Below are 20,129 nucleotides of genomic sequence, written 5' to 3' on the forward strand. Positions count from 1 at the left end.
TATTGGCTATACTTTCTTACTTCGCGGCCGGATTTTGAATTACTAAGATTCTTTCTCCCGGTAACTAGAGAATTATCGCAACAACAAAAAAAAAAAGGAATTTCAGAAATTTGAGGACTAAATAAATAGTAAGGATCTTCTCCTCTGAGCCAGCCAAACAATTGCTGCTTATGTAGAGAGAGAAATCGGAGACAGCAGCGATGCCACCGTCACAGAGGAAGAAAAAAGAGATTGAATCGATCAACTGTATCAGTATGTGAGTGCTTGTGTCATTTTCATCTCTCTCTAATTAATGTTTCCTCTAAATTTCAACCAATTTTCATCAAAATTCAACACACATTATTTCTACACACAACTAATAGTAGTGGCTGGTCCATTGTTGACCTTGTTTCATATTTTCCAACCACTCAACTAACTACTCTTATACTACAATTTTTGCATATTTCATTATTTCTACACACAGCATACTTTTCTCTCTGCATATTCATTTGGTGACTTAAAACATGGCTGAGGCTGTTCTTGAAATTGTTCTTCACAATTTAAGTTCACTCATTCATAAGGAGATTGCCCTGTTCCTAGGTTTCCAACAAGACTTCAACACTCTTTCTAGCTTGCTCACTACAATCAAGGCTACTCTTGATGATGCTGAGGAGCAACAATTCTCAAACAGAGCCATCAAGGATTGGCTTCTTAAGCTCAAAGATGCTGCTCACGTCCTCGACGACATCTTGGATGAGTGTGCCACTCAAGTACTGGAGCTGGATCATGGAGGATTCCAGTGTGGACCCTCACACAAGGTACTAAGCTCTTGCTTATTGTCTATTCATCCTAAGCATGTTTCTTTTCGTTACAAAATTGCTAAGAAAATGAAAAGGATAAGAGAGAGGTTAGATGAAATAGCTGAAGAAAGGAGTAAGTTTCATTTGACTGAGATAGCCAGAGAGAGGAGAAGCCGAGTCCTTGATTGGCGACAAACCACCTCAATTATTTCTCAACCTCAAGTTTATGGAAGAAATGAAGATAAGGATAAAATTGTAGACTTTTTGGTCGATGATGCGTATGCTCTTGACGATTTATCAGTTTATCCAATAGTAGGTCTAGGTGGACTTGGGAAAACAACACTTGCCCAAATTATCTTTAATCATGAGAGGGTAGTCAACCACTTTGAGCTAAGAATTTGGGTATGTGTTTCAGAAGATTTTAGTTTGAAGAGAATGACAAAAGCCATCATTGAATCTGCATCTGGCCGTGCTTGTGAGGATTTAGATCTAGAGCCGCTGCAAAGAAACCTTTTGGATTTTCTACAAAGAAAAAGATTTTTGCTGGTGTTAGATGATGTGTGGGACGATGAGCAAGAGAATTGGCAGAGATTAAAATCTGTTTTGGCATGTGGAGGCAAGGGGGCTTCGGTTTTGGTCACTACTCATCTTCCAAAGGTTGCGGCAACCGTGGGAACGATGTCGTCTCATGATTTATCAATACTATCTGACAATGATTGTTGGGAATTATTTAAACAAAGAGTCTTTGGACCAAATGAGGAAGAACATGCTGAGCTTGTAGTCATAGGGAAGGAGATAGTAAAAAAGTGTGGGGGAGTTCCTCTTGCCGCAATCGCATTAGGAAGTCTCTTGCGTTTTAAAAGAGATAAAAAGGAGTGGCTCTATGTGAAGGAAAGCAAGCTATGGAGTTTACAAGGCGAAAACTCTGTTATGCATGCACTGAAATTAAGTTACTTGAATTTGCCCGTAAATTTGAGACAATGTTTTGCCTTCTGTTCACTATTTCCCAAAGATCATATAATAAATAAGCAATATCTGATTGAACTTTGGATGGCAAATGGATTTATTTCATCCAATGTAATGGTGGAAGCGGAAGATATTGGCAATGAAGTATGTAATGAATTACATTGGAGATCATTTTTCCAAGATATTGTGAGAGATGAATTTGGCAAAATTACGGCTTTCAAGATGCATGATCTTGTTCACGATCTTGCTCAATCTGTTGCAGAAGAGGTTTGTTGTATTACAAATGATGACGGTGTACCTAATATGTGTAAAAGAATCCTCCACCTGTCAATTTATAGGAATAAGTCATTTGAGGAAGTGGACAATATCCGGTTGCGTGGTATCAAATCATTGAAGACATGTGTAACACAATTTACTGACCAAGTTCCACCTCATATACTGAAAAGTAATCTTTTACGAGTGCTTGAGTTCCAAAGAAGAAATGTGTTGTCATCTTCAATTGGTCATTTAAAATGTCTAAGGTACTTGAATCTTTCAAATGGTAAATTCAGAACTCTTCCGAAATCCTTTTGTAGGCTTTTCCATCTGCAGATTTTGAAATTAAACAGTTGTATTTTTCTCCAAGAGTTGCCTGATAATTTGACACATTTGAAAGCTCTGAAACATTTATATTTAAGGTTCTGTTTTTCACTATCAAGACTGCCTCCCGATATCAGGAAGTTGACATCCTTAAGGACATTGAGCATGTATCCGGTTGGCAAAAAAAGTGGGTTCCTTTTGGCAGAATTGGGACAATTGAACCTTAAAGGTGACCTTCACATCACACACATGGAGAGAGTGAAAAGTGTATTACATGCCAGAGAAGCCAATATGTTGAGTAAACACCTAAACCAGTTACAGTTGTCATGGGCTGAAAATGGAGAGTCTCAATCACAAGACAATGTTGAACAAATTCTTGAAGTTCTTCAACCTCATCTCCAAGAACTTCAAATTTTGAATGTGATAGGATATACTGGTGCTCATTTTCCACAATGGATGTCCAGTGCTTCTCTCAAATTTTTAAATTCTCTAAAACTCATCGGTTGCAAAAGCTGCTTTCACCTTCCACAACTCGGGAAACTACCCTCTCTAAAGAATCTAACAGTATCCAACATGAGTCGTGTAATATTCATAGATGAGGACTCATATGGTAGTGGATTTACAACAGGTTTCATTGCACTAGAATTGTTGATACTGGTGGATCTGCCAAACCTAATGAGGTTATCAAGGGAGGATAGAGAAAACATGTTCCCACGCCTTTCAAGACTTCTAGTTACTGAATGTCCTAAATTGTTGGGCTTGCCTTTCCTTCCATCTCTCAAGGATTTAAATGTAGAAGAGAATTGCAACCAAGTTTTACTAAATTCATTTCCTAAACATCACAGTCTTGAATCCCTTGAGGTCAGAGATAATAAAGACCTAACTTGTTTTCCAGATGGGATGCTACGGAACCTCACTTCTCTTAAGATGTTGGCAATTGATAGATTTTCCAAACTTGAGCAACTCCCAACTGAGATCATTAACCTTAATGCAATATATATTAATGATTGCGGCAATCTTGAGTCATTGACAGATGAAGTATTACAAGGGTTTCACTCTCTTAAGATATTTGAGATAAGGCGCTGCAAAAAGTTCGATTTGTCAGCCGGTTTTCAATACCTGACTTGTCTTGAGAGATTGGTGATTGAAAATTGCCCAGAAGTAAAAGGTTTTGACGAAGCTTTACAACATATGAATTCTCTACAATCATTAACATTGTTGAATCTTCCAAACCTAGCATCCCTTCCTGATTGGATAGGAAACCTAAGTTTGCTTTGCGAATTACATATGACTGGTTGTCCAAAGTTGAGATTTCTTCCAATGAATATTCAAAGACTTACTAATCTGAAAAGTTTGAGAATTTATGATTGCAGTGAGTTAGGGAAACGATGTGAAAAGGAAATCGGTGAGGATTGGCCAAAAATATCTCACATTCAAAATATTGAAATTAAAAATGGGAAAATGTAATTCGAAAGAGGAGGAGAATATTTTGTTGTTGCAGGTTTATTTTCGATCTCTCGCCCATTCTCAATAATTTGCTGCTCTTTCATTGCATTCTTTTTTTTTTTTTTGAACAAGAAATGGAAAATTCTTTCATTGAATTCATTATATTATTCGTCTTCTATTGTTATTATTTTCCTTATTACTTTTATGTTTTCTTTCATAATTGCTAGGTTGTAACATGTGAGTATGATGATATATATGTATCACTGTGCTTTTGCAAGAATGAAGTTAAAACGCCTGAGTTGTTTTTTCCATAATGCATATCAAAGTTTTTTTTTTTTTTTATATCATTCAATGTGAGATTTCAACAGAGTTTCTTCCATTGCATATATGGGACACATGATTTATGTTTTCAAACTTGTGTATCTGTGGTGAAAATGTTTCAAGTAGTTTTTTAAAATAATAAGGGCAAAGAACTTCTTATTAAGTTTTGTCTGTTATATCTGTTTCATTGCGTCGTTGCAACTGGAAATTACAGAATCATTCCAAAATGATGGAGTCATCATGACTAAACTTTATTTAAAAGAAAACATGTTTTTGCCTTGTGCTAACATATTTAATATGCATTATGTGATGTAATGATAGTTTGGAATGGGGGCCTTGATTCAATGGTTAGAGTTGCTATTGCGTGACTTTGAGGCCACGGGTTTGACTTTATCAAAGCCCTTGCCATGATGAGATATAATTTTGAAAAGCAGAAGATGGTTGTGCTTCAAAATGATATTCTTGTTGAAATAGAAAATAATAGAGAACACAAGAGGCATTGGTGAAAACCGTGTGTATTTGAGCATCACGGACATTCCATTATATAATACTAAGAGCATTAATTACAAGGGAATATTACTATGGAATATGCTATGCTAAGAATACTCTAGAATATATTTACAATAATATTAAATATCAACACTCCCCCTCAAGCTGGAGCATATAAGTCAAATGCACCAAGCTTGCCACATATGTAGTTGATTCTAGGACCTCGCAGTGATTTTGTAAAGACATCTGCCAATTGATCATTAGAATTGACAAAGCTCGTGACAATGTCGCCTGATTCGATCTTCTCTCTGACAAAATGACAGTCTATCTCAATATGTTTGGTCCTCTCATGAAAAACTGGGTTTGAGGCAATGTGCAGTGCAGCCTGATTATCACAGATAAGTGTCATTGGTCTAACATTTTGAAATTGAAGTTCTTTGAGTAACTGTTTCAACCAAATCAGCTCACATGTTACTAGTGCCATGGCTCTATATTCTGCCTCGGCACTTGATCTTGCTACTACATTTTGTTTCTTACTCTTCCAAGATATCAAGTTTCCTCCAACAAGTACACAATACCCAGAAGTTGATCGTCTATCAATGGGTGAGCCTGCCCAATCAGCATCTGAGTAACCAACTATCTGAGTATGACCTCTATCTTCATAAATGAGACCTTTTCCTGGAGCACCTTTGATGTATTTCAGAATCCGGATTACAGCATCCATGTGTTCTTGGCAAGGAGAATTTAAGAACTGACTTACAACACTGACTGCAAATGAAATGTCTGGACGAGTGACTGTGAGATAATTCAATTTTCCAACCAATCTCCTATATCTCCCTGAATCTGATAGAGGCTCCCCCTGATTAGGTAGAAGCTTGACATTTGGATCCATAGGAGTATCAACAGGCTTTGCATTCAACAAACCTGTTTCTTCAAGGATATCCATAGCATATTTTCGTTGTGAGATCACAATACCATCCTTAGATTGAGCTACCTCAATGCCCAAAAAATACCGGAGTTTACCAAGGTCTTTAGTCTGAAACTGATTCGAGAGATATTGTTTTAACTGAAGTATTCCCTGCTGATCACTACCAGTTATGACAATATCATCTACATAAACAATTAGATAAATGCATCCTTCAACAGAGTGACGATAAAAAACAGAATGGTCAGCTTCACTACGAATCATGCCAAATTGTTGGACTACAGTACTGAATCTGCCAAACCAAGCTCGAGGAGACTGTTTAAGACCATAAAGAGACCTGTGTAACCTACAAACCATATTAGATGACTCCCCCTGAGCAACAAACCCAGGTGGTTGCTCCATATACACTTCCTCTTCAAGATCGCCATGTAAAAATGCATTTTTAATGTCAAGCTGGTGGAGAGGCCAATGCTGAATGGCTGCAATGGAGAGAAAAAGTCTAACTGAGGCCATTTTGGCTACAGGTGAAAAAGTGTCGCTATAATCCAACCCAAAAATCTGAGTATAGCCTTTGGCCACTAAGCGAGCCTTAAATCGATCAATCTTACCATCCGGGCCAACCTTCACCGTATATATCCAACGACAACCTACCAAAGACTTTCCAGGGGGTAGAGGAACCAGTTCCCAAGTACCACTGCTTTGGAGAGCACACATCTCGTCAATCATTGCATGCCTCCACTCAGGGTGGGATAATGCTTCACCTGTGGATTTAGGAATAGAAACAGACGACAAAGATGACAAGCAAGTGTAATGTAAAGGGGAAAGACGACTGTAACACAAATCTATATAGTGTGAAGACGGGTTACGTGTTGAACGATTACCTTTACGGATTACAGGGGGCAGACTAGGCTCAGGTTGCGGGACCGGATCCGGTGACGGCGATGGCGTTGGCGGTGAGTCTTCAACAGCCTCTGGAATAGGTACAATAGAGGGTCGTGGACGACGCTGATATGTTTGTAGTGGTTTCGAAGCTGGAGGGTCAACCAGAGGTGTATCTGGTGGGACAGATGGACAAGGCTCAAGAGGAACAATGGTAACTTCTTGGATGGGTTCAAGATTAATTTCTTGAAGGGGTTCATGAGTCATGGTATTTGGCTCAAAGTATGGGACAGACTCAAAGAAGGTAACATCGGCCGATACGAGGTATCGTTGTAATGTAGGAGAATAACAACGATAACCTTTTTGTGACCGATGATAACCAAGAAAGACGCACTTTAGTGATCGGGCGGACAGTTTGTCGAGTCCAGGGGAGAGATTGTGAACAAAACATGTGGACCCGAAGACACGAGGAGGCAGCGGGTGAAGATGGGAATTGGGAAAAAGAACAGAATGAGGGATATTGCCATCAAGGACAGAAGATGGCATGCGATTTATGAGGTAACATGCCGTTAAGACAGCATCCCCCCAAAAGCGAAATGGAACATTACCATGAAGAAGTAGGGTCCGTGTGGTTTCAATGAGATGCCGATTTTTGCGTTCTGCCACCCCATTTTGTTGAGGTGTATGAGGACATGATGTTTGGTGGAGAATACCATTTGAAACCATAAAATTTTGAAATTGATGTGACAAATATTCACGAGCGTTATCACTTCTTAAAGTACGAATAGACACACCAAATTGAGTTTTGATTTCTTGATAAAACTGCTCAAAGATAGAAAATAACTCGGATCTATTTTTCATTAAAAATATCCAGGTACAACGAGAAAAATCATCAATAAAAGTAACAAAATATTTTGATTGTAAAGTAGACATGGTACGAGATGGACCCCAAACATCGGAGTGAACTAAAGCAAAAGGGGACGAAGCCCGTTTATTGACTCGATCGGGAAAGTTACTACGAGTGTGTTTCCCTAACTGACATGACTCACAATGTAAACTAGACAACTTAGATAAACTTGGCACCAACTTCTGAAGTTTGGGAAGACTTGGATGTCCCAACTGAGCATGAATGGTAAGTGAGGAATCTGTGGCGGAGCATGTTTTGGAAGACAAAGATAGGTAGTAAAGGCCTTGAGACTCACATCCGACGCCAATCGTTCGTCCTGAACTCCGATCCTGCAAGGTAACATTATTATTAGTGAAAGTAACGATACAATCAAGAGAACGAGTTAGACGATTGACTGAAAGTAGATTAAATGGACAACCAGGTACATAGAGAACAGAGTCAACTGAAATTGAAGGTAGAATTTGGACAGTACCAATCCCTTGGGATTGAGTTTGAGAACCATTTGCAGAAGTTATACTGGGTAAGAAACCAGATGTAGAGAGAGAAGAGAAAAGACCTTTATTACCGGTAACATGATCAGACGCACCAGAATCAAGAACCCAAGGACCGAGAGATGATTGAGAGAGGCAAACAGATGAATTACCAGTGTGTGCAACCGAAGCAGTAGAACCGGAGTCCTGGTTACTCTGACACCACCTGAGGAAATCTTCATAGCTTGCCGTAGAGCCTTGGGAAGAAGGCTTGGTCTGAATGATGCGAGACTGATTAGTGTGAGTCATATTAACCCGACGTCGAGGAGGTTTGCCATGCAACACCCAACAATCATCAATATCATGTCCAGTTTGGTTACAATGCGTACACTTAGAATTGGAACGTGGTTTATAATTGGATGGCCCTCCTCGGTATCGATTCTTGTTATTTCCATATGATGCAAGGGCAGCAGTATCACCTGGTGCAGGGGTGATAGTAGGCTCAAGTGAATGTTTGGCAGGTACTCGAAGAAGCATAGCAGTTGCTGTAGACATATCCGGAACAGTTGCAGAACCCAAAATCTGATCACGAATGGCAGAGTACTCTTCTGGTAAGCCATAAAGGGCAAGGAGCATGAAGAAGGTGCTACGTTGGTCACGTTCCTTCTCCTGTTCAGTTGTAGTGCTTGCAGCAGGAGGGAGAAGCTCATTAAAATCATGAAGTGCAGAATGAACATTACCAAGATATGTCGACATAGAGCCTTCTATCTTTTTCGAAGTAATGATATTCATCAATTTGTGACAAACTCCATAAAGACGCTGAGTGTCATTAGTGTAAAGTTTCTTAGCCTGATTCCAAACGGATTCACATGTGATATGAGGACGGAAGATCGGTTTGATATCAGGGTGAAGTGTCGATTTGATAACACTACACAACTGAGCATCAATCTGTTCCCATTTTGGTTTCTCGGCTGTAGCAATCGAATCGGACTTTGTAGTGAGATGGTCCTTGTAACCTTGCCCAGTAACCCATAATTTGATATCGGCGGCCCAACTATCGTAATTTGAACCGTTCAGTTTCTCTGTAGAGAGAGGAGATGTAACGTAGTTGGTAAAAATACTCTTGGAACCATCAGAAGTTTTATCAGCAGCCATTGTAATCCAGAAGCAGTAAACGCCACACACTTCGGTATAAATATGGGCTGTTTGTGAAGGAACACGTATTTCGATCGATCGAAACTGAAAACTGAGATCGGATATGGAACCAGAACGAAGAGACGAGTCCGGCGATCCAAACGGCGGCCTGAACGGCGGCCGGACGCGCTGTCACGCGCGGTTACGGCGGAGGCGCGTGGGCGAACGCGCCGGTGAGAAAGACGGCGCGTGTGAGCGCGTGACGGCGAGGTTGCTGACGCGGTTTTGGGGACAGGCCGGATCGGGGATTGCGATTCGGATGGTGGGGTTGTTTGCCGGAAAAGTCGTCGGAATGGGCGGCGGCTGTGGTGGCAGTGGCGGGAGGGGATGAAAATTGACTGAAAAATTGCCGGAATAATCACGGCAGCAAATAAGGGACAAACTGGTGGTAACACACAGTTTGCCGGAAAAAAAATTTCAACGGAGGACAGTGGGTCCCCCGGTTAAGCACGGTGTAGGGTTGCCTCTTAATAGGCTCTAGATACCATGTTGAAATAGAAAATAATAGAGAACACAAGAGGCATTGGTGAAAACCGTGTGTATTTGAGCATCACGGACATTCCATTATATAATACTAAGAGCATTAATTACAAGGGAATATTACTATAGAATATGCTATGCTAAGAATACTCTAGAATATATTTACAATAATATTAAATATCAACAATTCTTATTACTTTTCAGATGTTTGTTTCTTTAGCTCATTTGTTTGCTGCTGAAAACTATTGTTAGGTTGTTATGTTGTGTTGTTATAAATGAGGTGAATCATTATATTGTTGTAAGTAAAAGCTAGGTATGTAGATCAAACTACTGAGTAATTAATGAGTAGGCAAAACCAAATGTAAAAAACTAGACATGAATGATGATCATGACTTGTGAATGTAAGGTTGAGTTGCTTTTCAATTTAATGTTTGAGTTTATCAATATTTGATCTTGTTATCATTACAAAAAACTTTGATCTTGTATTAAAACATGTTAAAGAATAAACAGTAAAATATTGGAGTTGGAGTGCAGTTTTTTTTAGTCTGTCTCCTTTGAATGTTTATTTGTATGCTGCATATATCAATCTGACTTACAATATTCAGGTCTGAGTACATTCTTGTAACTGAAAGTTTATATATCATCATCATCATTGGATCCTTCCTGGATCAATGCTAGATTTCATTCCACTGTTCATGCTGGCATTTAAATCCTGTGTGTGTTTCGTTTTCATCTTCTTTTTTCTCTTTCTTAAATTCTGTGTTCTTTCATGATATATTAATTAACAGTAACATGATAGTTAGTCTTGGATTATGGAACTTCTCTTGTCTGGTATGTATCTCTTTTTGGTTTTGGCTGTCTACCAGATGGGGTAACCGATATATTCTTTCGTTGAGTATATGATTGATTGGGGACCCTTTTTATTTGTATTGTGCTAGAATAGCTCTTAAAATGACTTCAAACCAGAATTAAGATAAATGATATAGTGGTATTTGGCAACGATCCAAGGCTGAATGGAATGAAAATAATATTGAAACAATAATTGCTTTTAAAGTATGGACATCAATGCTTTGCAAAGTAAAGAGTAAAAAACAATCAACAAAAAATTACCTTAAGATAGGTCTATTTTGATTCCAGGGCATTTTTGCTAAAAAGTACATGTATGATCTTATATCACATCAATCCGTATTCGTATTGTATGCGTGTCTTATCAAGTATATGGGCTTCATAGCTGACAAGTTTGTTACTGCAGGAGTGCAGGTGGTGCAGTTTGATCAAGGCTATATGCCAATGACATGTCTTCTGTATAGCGGAAAGAAAATAGACAGAATTCTTTGTTGCTTTTATGCTGCGAAATGTTTTCTGGATGGACTATTCTCTGGATCTAATTCCTCTATAGTATTCAAAAAGGAGGTTAGTTGTTATGGTTTTGTTTTCTGAAAAGTAACTACTATATCCAGTGCTGGTGCAATAATTTATTTTGGCAATTTAACAGGTTTCATTGATGGAATGGTTATCTCTGGATCAAATTCCTCATGCAAATGCGATAATGAACACTCTTTTTGGAAGTACAGGGAGCAGGTTGTTGGATGAAGTAACAATTGTAGCTGTCACAAGCTTCTGTAGCTGTCGCAACGCGAAATGTTAAATCTGCAGCAGCCAAAGGATAACCTACTATATTTTGGTCCCTATTTGTTTTTCTGATTTTATGAGGAAGGCATGATATGCATGCTCAATTTCATGATGCCTTTTGATAGATAAGCAGCTTGTCCCATATCACTGAAATAAAAGCAATCTGCAAAAGAGATGTTAATTAAACAAACATAAGCTTATCTACTGGCATAAGCACTTGTGAGACCGTTTGGGATTGGGAGAGCTTGTTCAAACAGCTTATGACATGCAGGATAGTTTATTTTCATAAGTTATGCAGGATAGTTTATGAAAACAACTTATAGATTATATGATAACTAACAGTTTGACTTTTTGTTATAGGAAGAGCCTATACATGAGTATTTATACGATAATAGATAATGCTATGAGTGCTTTATTAAGATGTCTCTCCAAATAGGGTCCAGAACCGATATGAGAAGCAGGGTTAACACTTATCATATCAAGGGGGATACATTACAACTTTTGGAGTGATCCAGTTAAGATAAATCCAAACAAATTGAAATTGCACGACGCAACAAACACTAATGTACTGTGTCCTCTATACCAAATTTCGAATAGCATACCTGGATTGATAACTGCGTTAAGTGCCCGAAATCAGCAAACATGGCCTCTGATCTTGTATAAGTGAAAAGTAAATGGTGAGAAATGGGAATAACCTCATAAAACAAATGCATTTTTTTTAATTGAACATGTGGCCAAAACTCTTATTATTTATATAAACGAAACATGTTGCCGTTGTTTCTGCATAAAATGCGACTATGCTCAATTTTCTGCTAAGGCGATGAAAAAAATATGATTGGATGCCAAAAAGTGACAATTTAGTAAACCGTAAACGTAACTGTTTTGGTGTATTAGTCAGAGAAACTACTCAATTTGATTTCACTCTTAAAAAGATTTTCCAGTCCTTACCTGCCAAGCCTATTATATTCCCAGCACACTCAATATACTCTTAAATTAACAAAATGAATACCATTTTTTAATTGAGGGGAAACTAAACAGAACTGGCTTCAAATTGGCATGATGAACTGAGTCAACCGACACAGCTTTATTCCGTGGAAGACTAAAGCTATTCACTATGCATGTTTAGATGTATACTATACTTCACATTAACACAAATATAACCTTGTTCTAACCTTGGCAACAAATTCCTTTCGTGTCCATTCTGAATATCTACTGCATACCTATCTTTGCATCCAGTTAGTATCTTTTTGCATAAAATGCATAGTATATTCTACTGTTAATAATTGTACATGCAAAAGTCTCTTAAAAAATATATCATTACTGAATCTTATCTTATTTACGAACAGCAAGAGAGAAAACTAGAAGTCACAGGAACTGATTCATGCCTTCAAATAGGAATATGCAGAAGAAAATAAAATACCAAAACTGAAAAAAAAAAAAAAAAAAAAAAAAAATTAAATATATATATATATATATATATATATATATATATGAGACATCAAAATGAAAATATAGGATGTCAGAAGAGCTTTCCATTCACTGCTAACAACAGATGCCACAATGTATGAACTAATTTTTACCTCCGAAAGAAACAAAATGAAAATGTTAGAAATTGGAGAGTTAAATATTTCCCGCCAAAACAAAATAAGATTATGGTCCTTAAGTTTTTTTTTTAAAACTGGTACCGAAGAAAGAAAGCTGTTTTCTTAATTACAGAGCCAACTTAAATTACCAAAAAACTGAAATATAATTTTAGTTGCATACCTCAATTACATGTTGCATCCAAAATTGCTTCTGATACAATTGCTGTTAGCAGTGATAATATAACCTTTTTGGGGATGTTGTTATATCAGATTTTGTCTTCACTCACAGGTTTTATTTCTGTTGATGAGTTGAAGACTTTGTATAACCTACTGCAGCCTACTTGTAAGTTTAGAATGAACAGTACTGCTTTCAACTGTAAAGCAAATTGAAAAAGTTAGAATTTGGAGAGTTAAATCATAAATGTTTAGGATTTGGATCATCTCCGGTGGAAGAATGGCGTTGATGATTCTCAACCACTCATCTCAGTTTACCACATGCAGTCAACTATATTAATTGATGAATGAACGGTTGAGATCATCACAGTTTATCAAATGTTTCCTTCCATAAAAATTAAAATAAATTCAGGCTCTAACGATTTGAAATTCGCTGGCCAATTGATAGTATCTGCAAAAGATCATCTCATTTATTTATTTTTAATGTCACGGGTTACAGGGTTTGTGTGTGTATCAGAGAAAAGTTATTATTATAGTGTGCTGCTCAATTATTGGAAATGTGAACAAAAGTTGTCAACTGAATGAATAAGGTTATGGAATAAATTAAGTAGCTTTCTACCTCTTTCATCTGTGACTTTTTGTATTTCAATTATGCAGAAAGTATGAAAATTGGATTAGTTTGATGCTATCTCATTTGAGCAATTGCAACGAATACCGAATTTAACAACAGGCGGAGAACATTTCCGTCCTCAGTGAATGTTGAAGGGAAAGTTAGTTCTTCCCCTTCAGTTCTCAGGTTTGATCAAAAGTATTTATTCTTCTAGATACTTCACTTTGCAGTTGGTTCTTGTGTTACTTATAGAAATTCTTGTACATTACTCTAATTTTGTGAATTCACCTAAATGTACCGTGAATTGAGTTTTGCTTCCCCCAATTTAACATTCATTCAAAATAATATTTTAGACAGATACTTCTACCTGCAGTTCCTGGCCATTCCCATGGGTTTATCATGGAAATTGTGAACGAAAACAAATGAAAATTGTGATGGAACTTTTAATCTTTTTCCAAGTTACTTCCTACATTTCAAATAGATTGTCACTTAGTCCTTGACCAGACTATAATAACCTCCTGACGATCTCTGGACAACCATAGCCCCTTTGGGCTGCTCACTCATTCAAAATGAGCTTGGTCTATTTTTGGGTTTTGATCAAGACTTTAAAAAAGGCTTTCCAGCTAGCTCAATATACCATTGAGGCTATGCTCAAAGATGATGAGGAGAAACAGTTCACTTACAAAGCTATCAAGGATTGGCTACAAAAGCTCAAAGATGTTGCTAATGTCCGAGATGACATCTTGGACAAGTGTGCTACTGAAGCTCTGGAATTTGAGTATGAAGGCCTCAAGTGTGGCCTAACATACAAGGTACAAACCTCTTTCTTATCCTCTTTTCATCCTAAACATGGTGTTTTCCGTTACAAAATTGCTAAGAAAATGAAAAGGATGCGGTTGGATGAAAGTGCAGAAGAGAAAGCTTCTAGATTTTATTCAAAGAAAAAGATACTTGCTTGTATTGGATGATGTGTGAGATGATAAACAAGAGGAACTGACAGAGGTTGAGATCTTTATTGGCTTGTGAAGGAAAAGGTACTTCAATTTTGGTCACTACTCGTCTTGCAACGGTAGCAGAAATCATGGGAACAATGCCTCTGCATGATATATCTAAGCTATCAGACAACCTTTAGCCTATCAACCTCAATAAATTTAGCCAAGAAAAGTTGCTTAAAAGTTGAAGGAATTGTGGCCTAAAAATAAGTACACATGAACAATACTTTTTTAAGGAAAAACTAGAATATTTCCTTGGAAATTGAATTTCTATGCCCAAATTGTGGCCTTCAAAACAAAAGGTTACAATTCCAGGTATATTCATGATGAGAAATGCAGAAGCAAGAAATGATGACAGTGATAAGCACTACTAGTTGTGTGTATATTATTAGCATGTGCCTCTCACCAATAAGAATCACCACATTAAAATGCCAACAGAAAATTAGTAAGCAAGGCTTCTCGATCAAATAAATTAGCACAATATCATAAAACATCCTAAAAACAATATCATAAAACATGAGACAAGGCATATAATTCAAGTGGACTAATCTAACTTCTCCTGAAATAAGTCTATGTCTCTTAATGTTTCTTCCTGCATTACCTGCTGGTTATCCAAACTTTTCAGCTCTGCTCAATTTGGCTAGATAACCATGCAATAAATTAGATTTAATTCCATTTTTTTTTCTCTTAATAAGTCTATGAAACTACTATTTTATAGTACAAAAAATCAAATGCTCCAACAATATTTGCAAACGACCTAAGATCAGCAGGTTTCATAACTTCAGAAAACCTATCAATATTGGATTTAAAAGAACTTCTGATGACAATGAAAATATTCGATTTGATTTTCTTTGCGCCGATGCCTATTGTTAATGTGATTTGAAAATAGTTAATGTGAAACATTTAAATCGTGGTTGTTGTCATTGCAATTTTATCTGAGACTCATCAATTTGGACTGAAATTGGATTTGTAGTCTTCTTAATATATTATTGTTTCTGCAAAGTAGAATTTATTATCTCACAGTCCTCATGAGTGAGAGCCCTGCAATTGAGATTTGTGGATTGTGAAAACCAAGTATCAAACCACCATGTATAGATGATATTAAACTAATGTTATTCCTCAGTTGAGTTTTGATGATTGTATAAAAGCACAAGAAACAAGTATTTTATATCTCACAGAATAAAATGCTCCAACATGAGACCACTGTTAAAAAGAAAAGAAAAGAAAAGAAAAGAAAGTGAAGAGCAATACTACAATATTAAAAAGAAAAGATATAAAATATTACCAAAAAAAAGAAAAGATATAAAATAAAGTAGGAGAATAAAGCTTCCTATACGTTAACTATTTGTTAAATAAAATCAAAACCCCTTTTCTCAGTCATCAACATGTGGCAATCCCATCTTTAGGTAGCAATACTATAATCAAAAGAAAACTGGGAGAATATGATTAAAGTGCTTCTTCATGTTAATTAAATGTTAAATCAAAACCCTTGGAATCCATCTTTAGCGTCTATACTTAACTGAAGTACACTTTCACAAGTGATTACTTCCTTAATGATTGAGAAACCTTAACTTGCTTCACTAATTGTTCCAATAATATTGATTTATTATATTGGTTGCCAACTTTTGCTCATAATATATAAGGACATAAAACTTGTCCTGGTCAATTATCTCACATCATACAATACATCCAGTACAACGTAACCTCACTAACATATTCATTTTCACAGTTTAGAGCTTAAGAAATGGCTGAGGCTGTCCTTGAAATTGTGCTTGACAATTTGACCACACTCATCCGAAAGGAGCTTGGCCTATTTATCGGTTTCGATGAAGACCTGAAGAGGCTGGCCAGCTTGCTGTCAACAATCAAGGCTACACTTGAAGATGCTGAGGAGGAGCAATTCACTAACAACACTATCAAGGATTGGCTGCTAAAGCTCAAAGATGCTGCTCACATCCTTGACGACATCTTAGACGAGTGCGCTACTGAAGCATTAGCGATAGAGTACAAAGGATCCAAGTGTGGACTATCACACAAGGTACAAAGCTCATTCTTATCCTCTTTTCATCCCAAGCATGTGGCTTTTCGTTACAAACTTGCTAAGAAAATGAAGAGGATAAGAGAGAGGTTAGATGAAATTGCGGCCGAAAGGAGTAAGTTTCATTTGACGGAGATGCCTAGGGAAAGGAAAGGTGGAGTCCTAGACTGGCGCCAAACCACTTCAATCGTCACTCAACCTATAGTCTATGGAAGAGATGGAGAAAAGGATAAAATCATTGACTTTTTGGTCGGTGATGCATCTCAATTGGACGACTTATCCGTCTATCCAATAGTAGGCCTTGGTGGGTTAGGTAAAACAACACTTGCCCAACTTGTCTTCAATCATGAGAGGATAGTCAACCACTTTGAGCCGATCATTTGGGTGTGTGTTTCAAATGATTTTAGTTTGAAAAAAATTACTAAAGCCATCATAGAGTCTATAACTAAGACGACTTGTGAGGATTTGGAACTAGAGCTACTTCAAAAAAGTCTTCAAGATCTACTTCGAAGAAAAAGATACTTGCTTGTTTTGGATGACGTGTGGAACGACGAACAAGAGAATTGGCAGAGATTGAGATTTGCATTGGCTTGTGGTGATAAAGGCGCTTCAATTTTGGTCACTACTCGTCTTGCAAAGGTCGCAGAAATCATGGGAACAATTCCTCCTCTTGAATTATCAAGGCTATCTGATAAAGATTGTTGGGAATTGTTCAAACAACGAGCTTTTGGACCAAATGAGGTGGAACGGGCCAATCTTTTGGTCATAGGGAAGGAGATACTAAAAAAGTGTGGAGGAGTTCCTCTTGCAGCAATAGCACTAGGAAGTCTCTTGCGTTTTAAAAGAGAAGAAAAACAGTGGCTCTATGTCAAGGAAAGCAAACTGTGGGGTTTGCAAGGTGAAGATAATGTCATTCATGCCTGCCTTGAGATTAAGTTACTTGAATTTGCCAATAAAATTAAGGCAGTGTTTTTCCTTTTGTGCATTATTTCCCAAAGATGAAATTATAAGCAAACAACTTTTAATTGAGCTTTGGATGGCTAATGGCTACATTTCTTCCAATCAAATGTTGGAAGCAGCCGATATTGGTAATGAGGCATGGAATGAATTATATTGGAGATCATTTTTCCAAAATACAGAGATTGATGAATTTGGCCAAATTACAACGTTCAAGATGCATGATCTTGTTCATGATCTTGCTCAGTCTGTTACAAACGAAGTTTGTTGCATTACATATGATAATGGCCTACGTACTGTGTCTGAAGGGACCCGCCACCTTTTCATTTACGATAAAAACTCATTTGAGGAAATCAAGTCAATCCAGTTGCACCATGTCAAATCATTGAAGACCTACGTGGAATGGAACTTTGATGTCCATGAAGCATGTCAACTTTCACCTCAGGTATTGAAATGTTATTCTTTACGGGTGCTTTTGAGTAATAGATTAAACAATTTGTCGTCTTCAATTGGGCGTCTAAAATGTCTAAGATACTTAGATATTTCTCAAGGCCGCTTCAAAACTCTTCCAAAATCCCTTTGCAAGCTTTGCAATTTGGAAGTTTTGAAGTTAGACCTTTGTAATTTTCTAGAAAAGTTGCCCGATGGTTTGACACGCTTAAGAGCTCTGCAACACTTGTCTTTAAGTGATTGTGACTCATTGACAAGCTTGCCTCCTCATATAGGGAAGTTGACTTCCCTAAAGACTTTAAGCAAATACATTGTTGGAGAAGAAAGTGGATTCCTTTTGGAAGAATTGGGACAACTTAACCTTCAAGGAGAGTTACACATAAAGCACCTAGAGAGAGTAAAAAGTGTAACAGATGCCAAAAAAGCCAATATGTCAAGGAAGAACCTGAACCAATTGTGGTTGTCATGGGAGAGAAATGAAGTCTCCCGACAACAAGAAAATGTTGAGCAAATTCTGGAAGCCCTTCAACCTTATGCCCAACAACTTTATTCATTTGGTGTGGGAGGATATACAGGTGCACGTTTTCCACAATGGATATCTAGCCCTTCTCTCAACGATTTAAGTTCTTTGGAGCTGGTGGATTGCAAGAGTTGTTTAAACCTTCCAGAATTGTGGAGACTACCTTCTCTAAAGTATCTAAAAATATCCAATATGACCCATGTTATATACCTATTACACGAGTCATATGATGGAGAAGGTTTAATGGCATTGAAAACTCTTTACTTAAAGAAATTGCCAAACTTGACAGGGCTATCAAGGGAAGAAAGAGAAAATATGTTTCCCCGTCTTGAAGTACTTGAAATCACTGAATGTCCTAATTTTTTGGGATTGCCATGTCTTCCATCTCTCAATAGTTTTTATATTAGTGGGAAATACAATCAAGAATTACCAAGTTCAATTCATAAACTAGGTAATCTTGAATCCCTATATTTCGCCGATAATGAGGAGTTAATTTACTTTCCAGATGGAATCCTAAGAAACCTTTCTTCCTCTTTAAAGACATTGGGTTTTCATCGGCATTCCAAACTTAAGATACTTCCAACTGAAATGATTCACCTTCATGATCTCCAACAACTGTATATTAATGATTGCAAGAACATCGAGGAATTACCACATGAAGTGATGCAAAGACTACATTCTCTCAAGGAGTTAGATATTGTCGGGAGCGACAAGTTCAAATTGTCATCAGGTTTTCAGTATCTAACTTGTCTTGAGACATTGGCCATTGGAAGTTGTTCAGAAGTGGAAGGTTTTAACGAGGCTTTACAACATATGTCTACTCTAAAATCTTTAACATTGTCTGATCTTCAAAACCTAGAATATTTGCCTGAATGCATCGGAAACCTTACCATGCTTCACGAAATAAATATTTATCAGTGTCCCAAATTATCTTGTCTTCCTAAGAGCATCCAACATATCAGTGGTCTGGAAATATTGAGTATTCATGGTTGTCCCGAATTAGAGAAGAGATGTCAGAAGGAAATAGGCGAGGACTGGTCGATAATAGCTCGTGTTAAGTATATTGACATACAAAATGATGGACTAATACACGGTGGACATGGTGGTGGTTATTTCGAGGCTGATGCAGGTTTCCTATGGACTTCTTTATAGCTGGCGACATATTTTATCAGGTATTAGGAAATTCTAGATTTTCTTTTATTAATTCTTTTTAGTTTATTGTTTTAATTTCTCTAAATGGATTTTATTTTATTTTTGTTACTAGGTCCTTAAGTGGTTGTCTCACTTAGAAAGAGAATATGCAAGGCCAAGTTATTGCATAATGGTTCGTTCTCTCTTTATTTGTTGCATGGATTCTTCTCATGTTATTGTATTTCAATTATCGTCAATAAAAGATATGTGAAACAGTGATTTTCCAGTTGTTTAACCATCAGAACATTGTGATTCAATATTTTCAAAGGAATTGCCTTGACGCACATTGTGAATTTTGGGTTTGACAGGAATCAATATCTCGGTGTGCGTTGTTTATATCTAAGTATTTTGCATTTTGTTAAGGATTTTATTGATTCTGGATTGCACTTTTTCACAGGCTGGATATTTTAGATATTGAAGGGATAAAGATTTGGGGTTTCATTTCCCATCTTGCATTTGTCATTTCTTTGTTCAGCTCAAATGAAAGGTAAGGTTTTTGTTGCTTTCTATTTTATCAGTCTTTAGTCATGGCAACATTTCTGTCAGA

The 20,129-nt window shown here is 37.2% G+C and overlaps 2 protein-coding genes, 1 long non-coding RNA gene and 1 pseudogene across 7 annotated transcripts; 3 read left to right on the top strand and 1 right to left on the bottom strand.

The window, feature by feature from the left end:
* Positions 1-157: 157 nt before the first annotated feature.
* LOC123906781 (putative disease resistance protein RGA1) lies at positions 158-11,424 on the top strand. 5 transcript variants are annotated; one of them, XM_045956780.1, is made up of 4 exons: positions 158-256; positions 580-3,729; positions 10,688-10,848; positions 10,931-11,424. In XM_045956780.1, the coding sequence occupies exons 2-4, from the start codon at positions 867-869 to the stop codon at positions 11,081-11,083; spliced, it is 3,177 nt and encodes a 1,058-aa protein (XP_045812736.1). In that variant the 5' UTR covers positions 158-256; positions 580-866; the 3' UTR covers positions 11,084-11,424. The 5 variants fall into 5 exon arrangements, with proteins under 5 accessions (XP_045812736.1, XP_045812732.1, XP_045812733.1 ...); XM_045956776.1 differs by having other exon boundaries at positions 161-252; XM_045956775.1 differs by lacking the exon at positions 158-256 and having other exon boundaries at positions 316-3,729.
* On the bottom strand, positions 11,114-13,018 carry LOC123906783. The gene is made up of 4 exons (XR_006809023.1): positions 12,832-13,018; positions 12,240-12,287; positions 11,670-11,721; positions 11,114-11,230 (listed from the first exon to the last, which is right to left on the bottom strand). It is a non-coding gene; the product is annotated as an uncharacterized LOC123906783 (long non-coding RNA).
* Positions 13,019-14,003: 985 nt separating this feature from the next.
* Positions 14,004-14,402, top strand: LOC123904371 (putative disease resistance protein RGA3). Its single transcript, XM_045954045.1, has one exon. It carries the CDS (start codon positions 14,004-14,006, stop codon positions 14,400-14,402), a length of 399 nt encoding a protein of 132 aa, XP_045810001.1.
* A 1,678-nt stretch (positions 14,403-16,080) lies between these two features.
* On the top strand, positions 16,081-19,885 carry LOC123906782 (annotated as a pseudogene).
* The last annotated feature ends 244 nt before the right edge of the window (positions 19,886-20,129 follow it).

Source organism: Trifolium pratense, linkage group LG2 (assembly GCF_020283565.1).
Source record: "Trifolium pratense cultivar HEN17-A07 linkage group LG2, ARS_RC_1.1, whole genome shotgun sequence".
NCBI lineage: Eukaryota > Viridiplantae > Streptophyta > Magnoliopsida > Fabales > Fabaceae > Trifolium > Trifolium pratense.

What these genes read in the sequence shown, in the direction of transcription:
- LOC123906781 (XM_045956775.1), top strand. Translation starts at nt 504, where the DNA reads ATGGCTGAGGCTGTTCTTGAAATTGTTCTTCACAATTTAAGTTCACTC. An exon ending in ACGATGTGAAAAGGAAATCG is followed by an intron (nt 3,730 to 10,687) that starts GTGAGGATTGGC and finishes TTGTTACTGCAG; the next exon opens with GAGTGCAGGTGGTGCAGTTT. An exon ending in CTATAGTATTCAAAAAGGAG is followed by an intron (nt 10,849 to 10,930) that starts GTTAGTTGTTAT and finishes GCAATTTAACAG; the next exon opens with GTTTCATTGATGGAATGGTT.
- LOC123904371 (XM_045954045.1), top strand. Translation starts at nt 14,004, where the DNA reads ATGAGCTTGGTCTATTTTTGGGTTTTGATCAAGACTTTAAAAAAGGCT.